An 18,367-nucleotide genomic window follows, 5' to 3' on the forward strand; every position below is an offset into this window, starting at 1 on the left:
TTGAGTGATAAGACCGGCCTTGCACGCATCCTGTTGAGGTCCACAATTTTATTTACATGGCTTCTCTTTTCTTTTGTTTTTTTTACTTATCTTTGTCTTTTCTTTTTTCGTTGTGAGTGCAATAAAGTTGCAATAAAGTTGTTTAATAATAATAATAAACTCATTGTCACAAGCAAACATCCACGCTAGATAACCGTGAAAACCTTATATTTATGATAGTATTGTCATTTTCATAGATACGAAGTAAATGATTTGTGTGCTAGAAACTGATAACAGACTGCAAGATACTTTGATGTAGGCTGTCATTACGTAACTAAAAATTAAATGTAAGTTATATAGTGAATATTGCAGATAAATGCAACAAATGTTCGCCGATGAAATACCAAGCGTTGCTATTCTCGTCACGTTCATCTAGAATGTCAATCGAACCAGTGACAACAAAATTCATTTCTTTTAAAATCTATGTATCGGTATAATTTGATTTTAAATCGTCCACTGTGTATCTATAGTGTTCTGTAACGTTGCTTCTAAATTATGTTCCTAGGAGACAATACGAATTATACTTATCGAAATTTATCCAAAATGATAAAATTTACAATTTATATTTGAATAAACAAAATAAATTGCTCATTTAATACTATAAAATAAAGATAGTATTATTAAACGACAATTATAATTAAATGTACAGGTGTTTACAGATAATTTCTCAGAAAAACAACTTTTCAGTTGTTGGAGCCGGAATTCTACGATCTTAAAAGTAAGCTAGACCATAATCGTTAACCGAAATCTACAAGGATAAAATAATTAGTTTTTTTGGAATTATCATACAACAAAAAATATTAAGTGCGGTTGGTTTTCAAAGGATATTAAAAAACTAACGAGTTTTTGCTTATACATACCTCGTCGTTTAATACACCTCGAGAAAAATATAATCGCCTTCAGGCTTAATACACAGCAACGTTTTTTATTACATTATAAGCTAATATTATTTTTAAACAAAAAAAACAAAAAACAAGGTTATTGAACATTATTGATGGTCTCAAAAATATGTTATCGTCATTAAAGATACCGTGTTATCCCTGATAAGTATATAAATATTAAATCTTTTTTAAATATAATATTGTTGACATACTTTAAATTAAACAAATTAGTTAGGTAGTTCAGATTTCACATGACCCGTTTAGCCTTGCCAAATTGGAGTACCATTTGCACTGCTGAGTTCCAGTTTGAAGGGCGAATGAACCAGTGTAACTGCAGTCAAATATTGGCTGTGCAATTATGGTGTAAGAACTACTGCATCTAGACCATTTGCTCGTCTCGAAATTAAAAATATGTATAGCAGGCACACTCAAATGCAAAGATTATCTTTCACATAACACACAATCAAAAGATAACGATTTTATGTAATGAATTTACTATTGTGTAATTATTTAGCTCGTTAAGTCGTCTAACAATTGTGCTCTAATTGAAAATGATTTTAAAGACATTTATATTTATTTTCACGTGTCTTTTTACGGTAACGCAATCAGCAAAAATACTAGGAGTATTTCCGATTCCATCCATTAGCCACCAAGTGGTATTTCGCAAGCTTACTCAAGAACTAGTTAAAAGAGGACATGAAGTGACAGTAATAACAACAGATCCAGCTTACCCTAAAGGAAAAGCTCCTGCTAATTTGACAGAAATCGATACTCACGATGTATCTTATGCAATTTGGCATAAGGCGTTTCAAGCCAACTTTAAGGTAGAACAGAAATCAATCCCAAAATTTACAGAATTCAGACAAGGATCTAAATTCTTCTCATACATATTTCTGGGACAGCTTAGTTCGCCGGACCTTCAAGAGTTGATATCGAATAAGAATAATAAGTTTGATATCATTTTAGTTGAAGCTGTTGTTCGTCCCGCGCTTATTTATTCATATATATTTAAAGCACCAATTGCTTTAGTGAGTTCTTTTGGTGCTATATTTAATAACCATGACGTAATGGGCTCACCAACACATCCAATATTGTATCCATCTACTTTACAACAAAAAATTTATAACCTTACTCTCTGGGAAAAATTATATAATCTGTACATACACTTTTCATTTGAATACGCAAACTATTTGGGTGAAATAGATGAACATGAAATTTTGAAACAGAATTTTGGCCCAGATGTGCCAACTTTAAGGGAATTATATGATAATATTCATATGTTATTTTTAAATATCCATCCCATTTGGGCAGACAATCAGCCTGTGCCACCTGGTGTTGTGTATATGGGTGGAATTCATCAGTTACCTGAAAAGGAATTACCAGAGGTTTGTAATGTCGGGTTACTATTTTTGAAGATTCAGTTGTAAGTATTTTTTAAATTAACTTAAATCTTTGTGTATGCAGGATCTCAAAACTTATTTGGATTCATCCGAACAAGGTGTTATATACGTCAGTTTTGGTACAAATGTGTTGTCAGGCATGATGCCCGAAGAAAAGGTTAAAGTAATAGCAAATGTGCTTTCCAAGTTACCTTATAATATTTTATGGAAATGGGACAAAGATGAGCTGCCAATCAAGACAAAAAACATCAGAATATCTAAATGGTTCCCACAGCCTGATCTATTAAGTAAGTATTTTGAAACTATAAGAATAATTTGTGTGAAACATTCTCCATATCAAAAACGGTTTATTTTTACAGGACATCCTAAAATAAAACTGTTTGTAACGCAAGCTGGACTTCAATCCACTGATGAGGCTATAACTGCTGGAGTTCCTCTCGTTGCTATACCGATGTTAGGAGATCAATGGTATAACGCAGAGAAGTATGTAAAACATGGAATCGGTATGAATCTTGAAATTGGAACCTTAACTGAAGATAAATTTAAAAACGCCATTGAGACCGTTATAAATGATGAAAGGTAATTATTATTATTTAAATTGAAAAATGTACTAATATAGATCATCTGTCACGCACGGGCTATTTACTTCAGCTTATATTTTTTTAAGATTTTTTTATTATTATTTTTGTTGTTTGACAGAATAAGCATTTAATATTATATTTCCAGCTTATCAACATTATCGTCCTAATGTGTTCACGTTGATTTTGTTAGAAATAATATGGTCAAATATATTCGCAATATTTACTACGAGTTAATTGGCGAACCATTTATTGATTTAACGATGATAAGAATTTCTATTAACCATGTGTATAATTTACAAATTGTCACTAACTACTGCAGTTACCATTTGTAATTTGAAATGAACGATTGAACGATACAACTAAAACGTATATTCTTATTTTCAGTTATCGTCAAAACATTATCAAGCTTCGTGAACTAATGCGTGATCAACCAGAAGCGCCATTACAACGATCTGTATGGTGGATCGAATATGCAATAAGACACGGTGGAGCGAAACATCTTCGAGCATCATCGGCTAATATTTCATACGCTCAGTATTTCGAATTAGAATTAGTATTAATTGTGCTATCAGTAGTATTTATTGTTTTTATTGTATTAATTGTAGTTACTGTGTTTATATTAAGAATCATTTCAAAATTATTATGCGCAAAAAATAAAGTAAAAACTAACTAAACTAATCTATTGATATGCGTAATGATTGAATGTAAATTGCGTGATCCTAAAATGTTCGATATCGGAAACAATTCTTGTTGATAAAAAATTTAATGTCCGTTATCATTCGTTTTTAATTGAACCTTCAAATTTATTAATATTTTAGATATTATAAGTAATTTCTATATAATTTATATATCGCTTTTTGCTTAAACATTATTTCTAAAAATAATATTTTAAATATATAAAAGGTATAATTATTTTATGAATATATTAGTAATTTAAATATTTAAATAATTAGCAAGACTTAGATCAAAAAGATTTTTATTGAGTATTCGTTGATTTAATACAGGATACTTAATCATTTAATTGTATTTAATTAACATAAATATCTAAATTGGTAAAACAATGTAACTTTCTTGCCGTTTATTTTATTAAAAACCGATGGTAGCTTTACTTCTAACTTAATGCTTTCGTTTCAAAAGTGCTTCTATTTATTTATTCAAGTAAGTTTACTTGAAAAAATAATTCTTTGGTTTTTATTTTATATAAATCTTATGTATCGCTTATTAGGAAATAACAAAGTAACTTACTATTTTCAAACTAATAAGATAAATGTTTTTTCTAATTTAGTAGCAGTCCTAGCAGATATGTTAGCAATAGAAAGTGCCCACAATTTCGGCACTATATGAAAGCAATGTCCATGTGTTGTAGATATTAACGACTTGGTTTTTTGTTATTAAACCATCAAACGGCACGGATATATAATATAAGATGATATGCCCCTTAAGTCTCTAATAACACTAGCAAATCAACCATTACACTAGAGTTAATATCTTACGTAGACAACAGCCAGACAAACAAAACTTAGTTATTTCTATTATATATATATAAATAATTATAGAACTTAGTTAGTTATATACTAACTAATATCATATTTATAGAATCACCAACGCCCATAGACATTGGCATTGTAAGAAATGTTAACCATCGCTTTTTTTTACAATTAATAGGCCAGCGTTTGACCGTTGACTTGCCTGATGTTAAGCATCGACACGGTCTAAGATGTAACACGCTTACCTATAAGAAACCTGTTTACTCTGGATTTGAAGACACCAACATTGTACCTATCAGGAAATACGGACTCAGGCAAAGCATTCCATAGTTTCGCAGCGCGAATGATGAATGTAGATTCAAAGCGCTTCGTACGTTGGCGGGGATTCCACTGTGTACCTATAGCGCTTTGGTCGCGTTTGGCCTGGCTGTTCGATAGTAAAAGGGGGCTGGAATAATCAGTTCTTGTAATTCCTGAGCACATTCTCCAAAATGTATCCGATAGAAGACTGAATCGCTTACATCACCAATGCGCCACCAACCTTGAGAACTAAGGTGTTATGTCCCTTGTGCCTGTAATTACATTGGCTCACTCACCCTTCAAACCGGAACACAACAATAACAAGTACTGCTGTTTTGCGGTAGAATATCTGATGAGTGGGCGGTACCTATCCAGACGAGCTTGCACAAAGCTCTGCCACTAGTAATGTTAACGATTTTGTCTATTTTACGCTTACGTAAAACTTTAGATCATAACGTGCCCAGGAATTAATTACGCAACTAAATATTAATACACACAACATACAATTTAAATAATTATTTGATAACTTTGGAAGTAAAGTTAAATTGGTATTTAAGTTTACATGTTTAGTTAATTAATTAGAAATGTTAGTTAAAGATATTAATTAGATATTTAATTTATAATTTATCATCAAACTAGCTGCCCGTTCCGTTTTCGTACGGTTAAAATATATATTTTCTCCAGTGATTTTTTAATAAATTAGATTGTTTAGATATAAACATTCGATAATCGATCTATTTACCCATACAGTGCAGTGCTAAGATCATAAAATAATATAAATGCATAAATCATAGTACAACACTACTTGCGTTCATTTAAATATCTCGTAATATTTGTAAAATTAGGTCATTCGCTTTGGCTGCGTTGGCTAATCTCTCTTGAGATTGGCTGCCATGGTATAAAACGGTCTAAAGGACATTATTATTTAGTCGGCCCTAACTAAGGAAATATGGACCCAAGTTATGATGTACAATAAATATTAAAACTACAGAGGCTGCACTCAAAATTGCAATATCCGCGTAACTGAGCCCCCGCACTGAATTCTTCGCCATCGCGTTTTTCTGATTGATTGTTAATATTTCGTTCGTAAGTCATTAAGTTAATATGCAAACCCTTTTTTTTATTTATTCTTCTGATTTTAACATTAGGATAATAAACAAATTTATCCATAACAATCTTCGCTCCAGCTTTAATACACAAAAGCAATTAAATTTGCATTAGTTTGCTGGATCACACGCACACAAGCTTCAACTTCATCACACACTAATATAATTTTCACATTCGTGCCAGTTGTTAATCCATACAATTGAGAGACATTGTACTACGTAAACCAAACTATAAAGTCCAATCGACACTCCAATATCAACCTTATGTCATTAGTATAAAGGTGGACTAAAAGCAAACACTAAGTTGGACGTCCTACCCAAAGTAAAGTTTATAGTTTACTCTATTCTACGAAGTACAGACTCGTTATTGAGAGTAATTTATACACTGAACTTCTAGATTGTACATATTTTCATAAGTCTACTTTGTCTGAGTATTTTTAAAATTAAAGGCTCTTTATATATATGTATCGAATATACGAGACCCACAATACAATTTCCGAACAGAAGACTGGGACGAACCTCGGTGTGTATTTGTTATTTGAAATGAAGTTACGTCACCGAATACACTAGGTACCAAGTGAAACTGCAAGAGAAAACCTAAACATTTATAAAACCAATACAATAAAGCGTTATATGTATAAAACGTTAAGTAATAATGCTCATATACTCGTACTTAGATTGGATGTCTATCTCTAGTTCCAAAATTCTCTGATCCTTACTACGATACTATTGTACGTCTTGTTCAAGTGTAGTAAAGTAGTTGCGCTTGCGTTAGTTGGCAGCGTCTAATACTCTGTCGCTGCCTTGATTTACGACATCTATACGAGTAGTGGGAATAGTGTATGTGATTCGGTTACCGTAAACAATTCTTAAAAAACAAAAAAAGTTACTCATTTATACTACAAGAACCAATCCATTAAATTCGCCTAACATAAATATTATAGCAAATTATATATTCATCATGTGATTGCATTTAAAAATATTTGGGTTATCATGTAAGTTACCAAAAAAAAAATGAATCATTATGTGTAAGTCTTTTTTAAAAACTATTATAAGAATTATTATTTATAAACTGATATTATTTTTATATAAACTGGTTCACAGTGAAATATCATCGCCTGAATTACTCTAGTAATCAGCAATCAACCTAGCAGTTCCCCGTATTATTCCAAGACATAAAATTAAAAAATCGTTTTGCATTCGACCTCAAGAACAAATTTAGATAAATACGCGCCCCTCAACAGACTCATGAATTCGTTCAATAACTTGTCATCCAATGGACTGAAATATATGATAAGAAATCGACATATTTTTTAATAACAAATTTTGTTAAACTTTCTAAAGATCTCATTAATCGTTCTCTTAGTGTATAAGTTACTTGTTTTATTTTTTACTTTTAATTTATTTCATATTTACGATATAATTAGTTAATGGTGTAACTATCGTAATACATAAATAAATGAAAGCAATCGAGTTATATAATGGGCAACCCTCTAGTAACTTTCGACAATAGAACTAACGCCACCAATAATCCTTGGGTTTTAGAATGTTATGTCTCCTGTTCTTGTATTTAAACTTACCATTCAAAGCGGAACACAGCTATGGCAGTCCATTGGGCGATGGGACAGCTAAGTCATGGATATTCATATTACTTATTGTACCTGTACTTTAATATAACAACATTGTGAAGCCATGTAATAAGTAAACAATCACTATTCTTAAATTTATAAAAAATTAAATTTAATTCCGTTGAATTTTTTTTTTTTATAGAATAGGAAGGTGGACGAGCATATGGGCCACCTGATGGTAAGTGGTCACCAAACGCCCTTAGACATTGGCTAAGAAATGTCAACCATCGCTTATAGCCAATGCGCCACCAACCTTGGGAACTAAGATTTTATGTCCCTTGTGCCTGTAATTACACTGGCTCACTCACCCTTCAAACCGGAACACAACAATATCAAGTATTGCGGTAGAATATCTGATGAGTGGGTGGTACCTACCCAGACGAGCTTGCACAAAGCCCTACCGCCAGTAGTATAGTATTTTTTATAGTTAGTTTTTATGATATTGACATTGAATTCAAGTTGCTAAACTTTGGCAACATTAATATATTTTTTTAATTATAGTTAATTGATATTAAAAATAAAACATTACTTTATTCATTGTAACAAAGAAAAAAATTTGGTTATTATATTATTAATTATAGCCACTTATTTTATCATCATCGGTTGAGTGAATGGGTGAATGGCCTGGCAATGTACATGGATGACGGTAAATCGGTTGATAGGTGGATTGGTTGCTGAGTGGGCAGATGATAGATCGTAAAAAGTGACGCTGGAGGCACGGTGGTGCCCCCGCCAATACGCAAGGCTCTGCCTACCTTATCTCGTATTCTTTTTTCTGTATCGTCATAATTATGTACCATTTTTTAATATCGTTATAATAATAAATGCAATGACTAGCTTAATGGCAATTTAGTAAAAAGCAAAAGCGATTGGTTAATCATTTTAAATCGAGTTCCATAACATACAGCTAAATAAAATCAATAACATAACAATTCAAATTTCTTTGTTGATACCACAACGAAGCTATTTTCAATTTAACTGATTTATATTGATTGATATATGTTAGTTATATAAGGTACATAAGGTACACATAAAATTATTGTATAATACTGTGATTATATTGAGTACACACAATAGCTTTATAATTTACATCTTTTTTATTTATGTTCCCCATTTTTCATTTAATAATATCATGATTTATGCACATTTTTTTCTACTATTCCAAAAGCTACTCCAACATGATTTGTTCTATGCTGATATGATCTATGCTGGTTAGCGTGTTGCCACTAGATAGAATTGAAAATTGATTAACGCAATATTATTTAAAAATTAAACTGTTTGGCTGGGATTTACATTTTATTTTAAATCGTTACTCCAATACACATAATAAAGAATTTATATGTACATTGTATTTTAAAATCAGTGAAATCGAGTACAATGGTTAAAAAATGATTATCACATTTACCTGCAGGTAAACTAAAAAAATGAATAACAATGACGTCAATGATAATGACTAAAATAATTAATTCTTATATATTTATATACATATTTTATATATTATCTTATATACATATCTTCTTTATACACATTTCTTTACCTACTTTTACTTCTATAACATAAAATCTTCTAATCATGTTCATTATTCCACCTTTAGGAGGATATACATCATTTTATTGATAATTGTTTATTTTATTTTACCCATTAAAATATAAATACCTAAAATGTAAATGTAAAATTATCTCTATTATGGTATAAATGTGTCCTTCAATAACACTAGAACCGGATGTGGCTAGTTGATTTTGACTCGTATCTTATGAGCCAAGGTCATTAACAGCTTATCTAATACTTTATATATAATTAATATAATAATTATAGGATATTTGTACATTATTGATATTGAAAAAAAAAACTAATTTTGGGGGTTTTTATTAGAGCAACAAGGGCTAGAATTTTTGTCTGTCTGTCCGTATGTTTATACACGCATCACGCAAAAACTATGGCATGGATTTGAATATAGTTTTCACTTACGTAATGCTAGAGGTCTGACTTTAAATAAAGGCTCCAATTTACTGCAAGGTAAATATCTTATACCGATTGTTTTAAATTTAATATTGTTTGGACCTCCCGTTATTTAATTATCTTTAAGCTAAATTGACAGATTTTGAGAAAACTAGCACCGAACTTATCTTGTGAACAGATAAGTTAGTCGTTCCGTAAATAGATGTCATTAAAAAAAATATCATTATTATATTATCAACAGTCTCCATAAAAATAAAAATATAGATACTTGATTCTAAATTTCATATTTTCACAAAATAACATTAAAATACTTAAGAAATAATTATGTATAATAAATGTATAATAAATAATTAAATAATATTATATTTTATATAAATTAAGTAACTAAATAATAAGTATTCGATATTCGATGTTGAAATAAATATTTTTCTATTATTTTTTTATATATTTAATATTTCCACCATATATTTTATTAAGTTAATACTATTTTTAATCATTTATATATAATCACCAAATAATATTGTTTAAGTTATTTTATTTATGACGATATAAATATTTTCACAAGTATATTAGTTACGCAAGACTTGTTTTTATTTAAAATTCAAACAACAAGCAAAAACTTAAAACTGAATCAGTAAGAATTTGCAGCTCCTATAAACATGGCGAGGTTATTGTTCGCGAGTATTTTAATTTTATTTTATATAGAAGATATAAAAGCTGCAAGAATATTAGCGGTATATCCAACGCCATCAATAAGTCATCAATTAGCATTCAGACCTTTGACCAATGAGCTAGTAAGAAGAGGACATGAAGTAACAGTTGTCACCACGGATCCTGAGTACAAACTAAAAGAAGCACCAAATAACTTAACAGAAATAGACGTCCATGAACTATCTTACACTATGTGGCAAAACGTATTACATAGTAAATCTTTTGGAGAAATTAAAGATATCTACACACAAATGAGTAAAATAATTCGACTCATAAACGAAATTTTTTATCTACAAATTCAAACAAATGAAATTCAAGATATAATTAAAAAGAAAAATGGAGAATACGATTTGTTATTGTTAGAAGCTTGTGTTCAACCTACATTGGTACTTTCACATTTGTTTAAAGTGCCAGTTATCTATATTAGTTCTATGAGTCCGATGGAGTATCATTTGAAACTAATTGGAGCTGCAACACACCCTCTTTTGTATCCATCACAATTTCATCAAAGATTGTACAATCTCTCAAAATGGGAGAAGCTTCATCAAATGTATAACCATTGGTGGCTTGAAAATGAATTATATCAAATACAGCAAGATAACGATAAAGTGTTGCAGTCCATGTTCGGTTCTGATGTTCCGTCTTTAAATGATTTATTTAATAATATACATATGATTTTTTTTAACGTTCATCCGATTTGGACCGAAAATCAACCAGTGCCATCCAGTGTTATTTATATGGGAGGAATACACAAGACACCCCCTAGACAACTTCCACAGGTATAGTTGTGTTCTTAACTTTTTTTTTTATTGGTGGTTATAATTTTGTGCCAATGTCGTCTAATTAGATGTTAGTGCTTTGTGCAAGCTCGTCTGGGTAGGTACCTCCCACTTATCAGATATTCTACGGCAAAACAGCAGTGATAGGTATTGTTGTGTTCCGGTTTGATGGGCGAGTGAGTCAATGTAATTACAGGCACAAGGGACATAACATCTTATTTCCAAGGTTGGTGGCGCATTGGTGATGTAAGCGATGGTTAACATTTCTTACAATGCCAATGTCTATGGGCGTTGGTGACCACTTACCATCAGGTGGCCCGTATATGCTCGTCTGCCTTTCTATTCTATAAAAAAATGGATAGAACACGTATATGACGTAGTTCCAAATGCACAATTAAATTTTATAATAATTAGGTATGTGCTTATATTTATGTACCTCGTGCTTGTTGGTGTGGAAAATAAATTGTGAGAAAGCCTAATTGCGTTGGATGAAGTTTTACCACCTATTAAATCCACTTACCAAATAGAGGGGTAGGATGATGGGAACAAAACACTTTGAAACTTCTTAGGAGATTCCTATGCCTAGCAGTGAGACATTTTCTGGTTGTTATATATTATATATATTGTAACATATCTATTATTATATCTATAACTTTGATGTTCTCTCTTGCGTAACTGTCGTTGTGATTACATAATATTTATCTTGGTGAATTCACTTTCTATTTGGAAGTCTAATTATACTTAGTAGAATAACGAATATATATAAAATTCTTAAACATAATTCGTTAATATAAACTACGTATATTATAAGCTTTAAATAATATTTACTCAGTTTCAAATAATCTTAGCCTTCTATAGAAAATATTTCGTGAAATCTTCTTATAAAACGTAAGTAACAATATAATAAAAAAGTCGCAAATAATTTCATTAATTATGTATATTTATTGTATCATAATAATAGTATATATGAATTAATATAATTTAATGACTGTCGCATTCAGCTAAATTAATAATAATTAGTCATGTCACAAATGCCATTCATTTTTATAGAATAGGTAGGCGAACGAGCTTATGGGTCACCTGATGGTAAGTGGTCACCAACGCCCATAGACATTGGTATTGTAAGAATATAAATTAATGTAAATTACATCAGATGGCCCATTTGCTCGTCCACCAACCTATACTATAAAAAAATCGTTATGTGGCCTATTTGCAAGACTGCTTACCGATTGAAAATATTTCGACATAATAACAGGTTCAATCGATGATACTAAGGCTTTTTTACAGGACTTACAGCTTTATTTGGATTCATCGAAAAATGGGGTTATTTACTTTAGTTTTGGAACAAATGTTAGTCCATCTCTTTTGCCTCCTGACAAAATAGAAATGTTCGTAAAGGTTTTCTCTCAACTACCATATGATGTTCTGTGGAAGTGGGATAAGGACGTGTTGCCTGGCAAGACAGATAACATTAAAATATTCAAATGGCTTCCACAATCTGATCTTCTTCGTAAGTATTTAATAATAATTATATGATAATAGATGATGTTATTATAGAAATATACTACAGAGATATTTGTTTCAATACTCAATATGAATGAACATTTGTTTGGTGTTGTCGTCGGCACGATTCTCAATGACATCGCAAAATTCAGATATCTCAAACTTCACAAAATTTAGAAAAGAGTTTGGTTACTTTGGTTTGTAAAAGATTTACATGTCCAAAAACCACACAACACGGAAATAAAAAGAAACTGGTTCTTTTATTACATTTGACAATTTTTCTTTAATATTTTAATACTGATTTTGTATAATAATAAGAAAAGCCGAGATGGCCCAGTGGTAAGAACGCGTGAATCTTAACCGATGATCGTGGGTTCAAACCCGGGCAAGCACCACTGAATTTTCATGTGCTTAATTTGTGATTATAATTCATCTCGTGCTTTACGGTGAAGGAAAACATCGTGAGGAAACCTGCATGTGTCTAATTTCACTGAAATTCTGCCACATGTGAATTCTACCAACCCGCATTGGAGCAGCGTGGTGGAATAAGCTCCAAACCTTCTCAAAAAGAGGAGAGGAGGCCTTTAGCCCAGCAGTGGGACATTCACAGGCTGTTACGGTATAATAATAAGATCGTCAAATAAGTGCTTAAAAACTAGTAAATATTTTTTTCTATAAATAAAATATAAAAAATTTATCACAGGTCATTCAAATATCAAGCTATTTATAACTCAAGGAGGATTACAGTCTACAGATGAAGCTATAAGTGCAGGAGTGCCTCTCATTGGTATACCAATGTTGGGAGACCAATGGTACAATGTTGAAAAATACGCTCTTCATAAAATCGGAATTCGATTAGACCTGGCTTCGTTAAATGAAAATCAATTCGGGAATGCAATCGAAAAAATCATCAGTGATAACAGGTGTTTCATTTTTAATAGCTTATTGTTATTATTATGAGAGATAGACATTTTTTTTTTTACAGAACAGAAAGGCGGACGAGCATATGGGCCACCTGATGGTAAGTGGTCACCAAAGCCTTTAGACATTGGCATTGTAAGAAATGTTAACCATCGCTTAAATCACCAATGCACCACCAACCTTGGGAACTAAGATGCTATGTCCCTTGTGCCTGTAATTACACTGGCTCACTCACCCTTCAAACCGGAACACAACATACGAAGTACTTCTGTTTTGCGGTAGAATATCTGATGAGTGGGTGGTACCTACCCAGACGAGCTTGCACAAAGCTCTACCACCAGTAACATTATGGTACATAAGTATGTTCCCTCACACAGACACATTTTATGTTCCTTACCTTTTCGTGGGCCTCATAATCTTCGGAAAACAAAATCAAAATGACACAGGATTAAAGTTAACTTCATTCGAGTAGGCTTTCCAAGTATATTTCGAACCGTCATTGTACAGATAATATTGAAAGCTACCACCGGTTCGGAATGTAGATTATCGGAATGTAATTTTTCTTACCACCCACCCGATGGCCAGACGATTTTAGAAAAATGGCGGGTGCTCAATGGATGCGATTAGCACAGGACCGGAAGAATTGGCGCGCCTGTGAGGAGACCTATGTCCAGCAGTGGATTAATGTGGGCTAAATATGATGATGATGATGATGATGCCTTATTTAGTCAAGGTTTTTTTTTGGTTTGGTTAATTGGCAATTCTGAAAAAAGGAAATCTAAACGATAAACAATAAGCAAGACTTAGCTCGTTTTCTACGTTTTATTGATACAATTACAGTTTGTCGCCTGTTACAATTAAGCTTTATTTATAAAGCTCATCTCGAGATCTCCTAAACTATCAGTCCGATTGCTTTTCCTTTCCTTTTTGTAGACACTTACGAAAAACGGATTTTACGCAAATACTATCCAAAATACATTTTTATTCTTATCTACCCGTGCCAAGCCGGGACAATTAGCTAGTCATTTTATAAACATGACATTTACGTTTTGCAGCTATCGTGATAATATCGTGCGGTTACGAATACTTATGGAAGATCAACCACAGTCACCGTTGGAGCGAGCGGTCTGGTGGACGGAACACGTGTTACGTCACGGCGGAGCTAAACATTTGCGTGCAGCTGGCGCTAACATGTCTTGGGCGGAATATTTAGAATTAGAATTAGTATTAATCGTAGTAATTTCAATATTAAGTCTATTATTAATATTTTCTTTATCCATTTACATGTTTTGGAGATTATTAAGAAAAAAATTAACGAGTTTTATGAAAATAAAAGCGGCATAATTTTTTTTAAATTATATAATAACATTTTTGTGGGCTCCTAAAATTCTTTAAGATATTACTACTTTACAGTTTTAAATAAATCATTTATTCTTTTAAAATAGTATATTATTACCACTCCTTTTAAAATTTACTGTGATTAGATTGCACTAATTCTTTGGATGTACCGGTGGTAGAGCTTTGTGCAAGCTCACCCAGACGAGCTTGCACAAAGGTACCACCCACTCATCAGATATTCTACCGCAAAACAGCAGTACACCAAGTACTGTGTTCCGGTTTGAAGGCTGAGTGAGCCAGTGCAATTACAGGCACAAGGGACATAGCATCTTAGTTCCCAAGGTTGGTGGTGCATTGGTGATGTAAGCGATGGTTAACATTACTTACAATGCCAATGTCTGTGGGCGTTGGTGACCACTTACCATCAGGTGGCCTCGTCCGCCTTCCTATTCTAAAAAAAAGGATTACTAAAAATGGAATACTTACTAAAGTTATAAAAAAACTGCTAAGAAATTGTAAACAAGTTTAAATGCGATGTTCAAAAGACGATGGTTGACAAAAGCTTTCTTTAAAGAACCTATTTGACACAATAGAAAATTTGCTCTTAATAAACCGAATATAACGTTCGGTGTGTTAAGAGCAATTTTCGTTTCTCTATGGAGTGTGTTTTGTTTCGCGAATTACAGTACGATTAAAAAATTTGTAGCGAGATAAATGATAGTTGGGTCTATCGTGGACTTCCAACCGTCAAATACGCCACATACCTTTTTTGCTTTGATGTATCTACCGAATTTATATTAAGAGATTTCATAGAAATCATCCTGTTGAAATTCCAAACTAATCGCTACGTTTGCTTACATTTAAAACTTTAAAAATATCAAGTGTTTTTTGTTTTCTTCTTTATCTAAATATTTCGATTTGATCAACAATTCTTTATATTTATACAATTCGAAATAAAAATTTAAATAATATCATGTTAAGTCGTTCTCCTTTATAAAGATAGAACCAAATTTACGATACAAAAACGCTCCAATAAAATAACTTTGCAACATAAATCATAATTTAAAAGTTTCTGCTACGTTTTCTCGAAGTGTTATCGTTTACAAAGTAAAGAACATTTCTTGTGAATTATTGCTTACATATCGTTGTATAAGATAAATAAGAACAATAATGTACATGGTTGGGTTTCTTAATATGACATCAATTATTTATTTAATTTTGTTACAGTTTTACTAAATCAATTGATACAGTACTTTAATAATAATAGAAACTAGAAACGACCAAGTTTTAAATTTTTATAATATGGTTGGTTTTTAGGTTTAAATCTAAATATATAAAATACTAGCTATGCCGTAAAATAATAATATAAGATAGAATTGTAAATATAATGTCACCAATAATAAAAAATATTGCTTATGATAATTGTCATTATTATTATCAGCTTTGATTAAATAAATAATCTTTTTATATTTTTTGACACTGCATAATCGATAACAATAAATTATATTATATAAAAATAATAAAATTTTTGGTAGAGTATTTTGTTACGCATTAGGGTCTTACAAAATACTCTACCAAAAATTACTAATACACAAAATGTAACTAACATCTACATATACAATACTAATCACATATATCTATATACATATTATATATCGCCCCCTTAAAACATGTTCTACCGCCGATTTAGGTCATGAAGTATAATCCTATTTAATATGAATTGGTACACAAAAATATCGCGTTGTGTATGCTGCGCGTTATCTTGTAAAATTTTCATCTTAATTATTATCCACTTATTTCTACATCTACAGTGATTTCTATGTTGTGACATAAAATATCTGCACACAAAAAAAAAATCATATTTTATGTTTTGGTAATTGTTTGCATTTGAATTATACTTTATCTTTAAATTTATTAAAATGCGAAAGTGTGTTTATTTGCTTTCACGTACACATCACGTCATAACTAAACTTAACATCATGATATTTTGCACATACGTTTTCAGGGGTACAGATAAGAACATAATATGGTATCTTACAACACGAAGCGGTATAAGTTTTCCACATGGTAATAAAGATATAATAAAAGAAAAGAATACTTATTACTGTTTTAAGGCTGTTTATTTTACGGGACTTTGCTTTTTTTATATCAAAATACAAAGTATTATACAAACGCTATTTATGTTGAGTTATGAGAATGAGAAAAAAAACTTTTAAACTAATAATATACTGTTTATTTTGAATTAGAAACTACGACGTTTTTAGCATATCGCGTCTCTTGTAACTCTTCTCCATAATCTTTTTCTTAACTGTAAATATGTAATGCAATATTTATGACATTAACTTTCTACATAAACCAATACCTAAATTTAAAACAAGTGGTATTTTTTTATTTTATTTTATTTTAAGCCGAGATGGCCCTGTGGTAAGAACGCGTGAATCTTAACCGATGATCGTGGGTTCAAACCCGGGCAAGCACCACTGAATTTTCATGTGCTTAATTTGTGATTATAATTCATCTCGTGCTTTACGGTGAAGGAAAACATCGTGAGGAAACCTGCATGTGTCTAATTTCACTGAAATTCTGCCACATGTGAATTCTACCAACCCGCATTGGAGCAGCGTGGTGGAATAAGCTCCAAACCTTCTCCTCAAAAAAAGAGGAGAGGAGGCCTTTAGCCCAGCAGTGGGACATTCACAGGCTGTTACGGTACGGTTACGGTACGGTATTTTTTTAATAAATAATTCTTATTATACTGTTCAGGATTATATAAATCATAGAAAAGCTTAGATTTAGTATTCGTTAATGTTTATATATTATAATTCAGATTGGCTAAATACCAATGCCCTTAGCTCTTTCTTCAATAATGCAGGATTTCATCCCCTTTGCTTTGGGGGCTTAATTCAAAAATCCTTCCTTAGTGCTAAGCTATTGCGTAAAAGGAACCTGTGTGCAAATTTTCTTGTGCTAACCTAAGTGGTTTGGGCTCTGTCTTGATTTGTCAGTCACTTTTATGTATACATATTATAATAAATATAAATAAAAAAATTACCGTCACGGGACACCCGATAAATATTAAATATCGAAATTGAATGTTTTCGAAACAATTTATAATGAAGGCAAACAAAATATAAATATAATAATAATAATAATATATCCTAAGACATTTTTCACACACGGCCATCTGATCCCAAATTAAGCTTGTACAAAGCTTGTGCTATGGAAACCAGACAACTGATGTACTACATATACTACTTTTCTTTTGTAAATACATACTTATATAGATAATTACCCCCAGACTCAGGACAAACATGCATGTTTATGCACACAAATGTCTGTCCTGGGTGGGAATCGAACCCACAACCTTCGCCGTGAAAGGCAAGTACCAACCACGCTGACCGGCTCGTCAAAATAAACATTGAATAAACATTAATTAAGCTTCTGACGAGGGTCCAAGATAAACATCTACCTCCAATCTTATTTGAGGGCCAAATATTACACATGCAAGAGACTGTTAGAAATCTTGGACTACTTCTTGATGCTTCCTTTTCCTGGGTACCTCAAATCACTGAAATGAGTCGTAAGATTTTCGCTATCATTGGTTTCTTAAGGCGATGGAAAAACCTATTGCCTATCAAGGCAAATATCAGTTTAGCTAATACGTTCCTCTTACCAATACTGGACTATGCTGATGTCTGCTACATGGATTTAACTGAAGACCTCCTAAATAAATT

The 18,367-nt window shown here is 31.6% G+C and overlaps 2 protein-coding genes across 2 annotated transcripts; both read left to right on the forward strand.

Annotated features, from left to right (window-relative positions):
• Positions 1–1,421: 1,421 nt before the first annotated feature.
• On the forward strand, positions 1,422–3,690 carry LOC126777520 (UDP-glucosyltransferase 2-like). The gene is made up of 4 exons (XM_050500560.1): positions 1,422–2,305; positions 2,385–2,607; positions 2,680–2,899; positions 3,286–3,690. Exons 1-4 carry the CDS (start codon positions 1,472–1,474, stop codon positions 3,572–3,574), a joined length of 1,566 nt encoding a protein of 521 aa, XP_050356517.1. The 5' UTR covers positions 1,422–1,471; the 3' UTR covers positions 3,575–3,690.
• Positions 3,691–10,040: 6,350 nt separating this feature from the next.
• On the forward strand, positions 10,041–15,760 carry LOC126777453 (UDP-glycosyltransferase UGT5-like). Its single transcript, XM_050500461.1, has 5 exons — positions 10,041–10,871; positions 12,159–12,381; positions 13,078–13,297; positions 14,351–14,581; positions 15,703–15,760. Exons 1-5 carry the CDS (start codon positions 10,041–10,043, stop codon positions 15,758–15,760), a joined length of 1,563 nt encoding a protein of 520 aa, XP_050356418.1.
• The last annotated feature ends 2,607 nt before the right edge of the window (positions 15,761–18,367 follow it).

The sequence above is a fragment of the Nymphalis io genome, chromosome 23 (genome assembly GCF_905147045.1).
Source record: "Nymphalis io chromosome 23, ilAglIoxx1.1, whole genome shotgun sequence".
NCBI classification, from domain to species: domain Eukaryota; kingdom Metazoa; phylum Arthropoda; class Insecta; order Lepidoptera; family Nymphalidae; genus Nymphalis; species Nymphalis io.

What these genes read in the sequence shown, in the direction of transcription:
- LOC126777520 (XM_050500560.1), top strand. Translation starts at nt 1,472, where the DNA reads ATGATTTTAAAGACATTTATATTTATTTTCACGTGTCTTTTTACGGTA. An exon ending in CTGAAAAGGAATTACCAGAG is followed by an intron (nt 2,306 to 2,384) that starts GTTTGTAATGTC and finishes TTGTGTATGCAG; the next exon opens with GATCTCAAAACTTATTTGGA. An exon ending in ACCGTTATAAATGATGAAAG is followed by an intron (nt 2,900 to 3,285) that starts GTAATTATTATT and finishes TCTTATTTTCAG; the next exon opens with TTATCGTCAAAACATTATCA.
- LOC126777453 (XM_050500461.1), top strand. Translation starts at nt 10,041, where the DNA reads ATGGCGAGGTTATTGTTCGCGAGTATTTTAATTTTATTTTATATAGAA. An exon ending in CCCCTAGACAACTTCCACAG is followed by an intron (nt 10,872 to 12,158) that starts GTATAGTTGTGT and finishes GCTTTTTTACAG; the next exon opens with GACTTACAGCTTTATTTGGA. An exon ending in TCCACAATCTGATCTTCTTC is followed by an intron (nt 12,382 to 13,077) that starts GTAAGTATTTAA and finishes AATTTATCACAG; the next exon opens with GTCATTCAAATATCAAGCTA.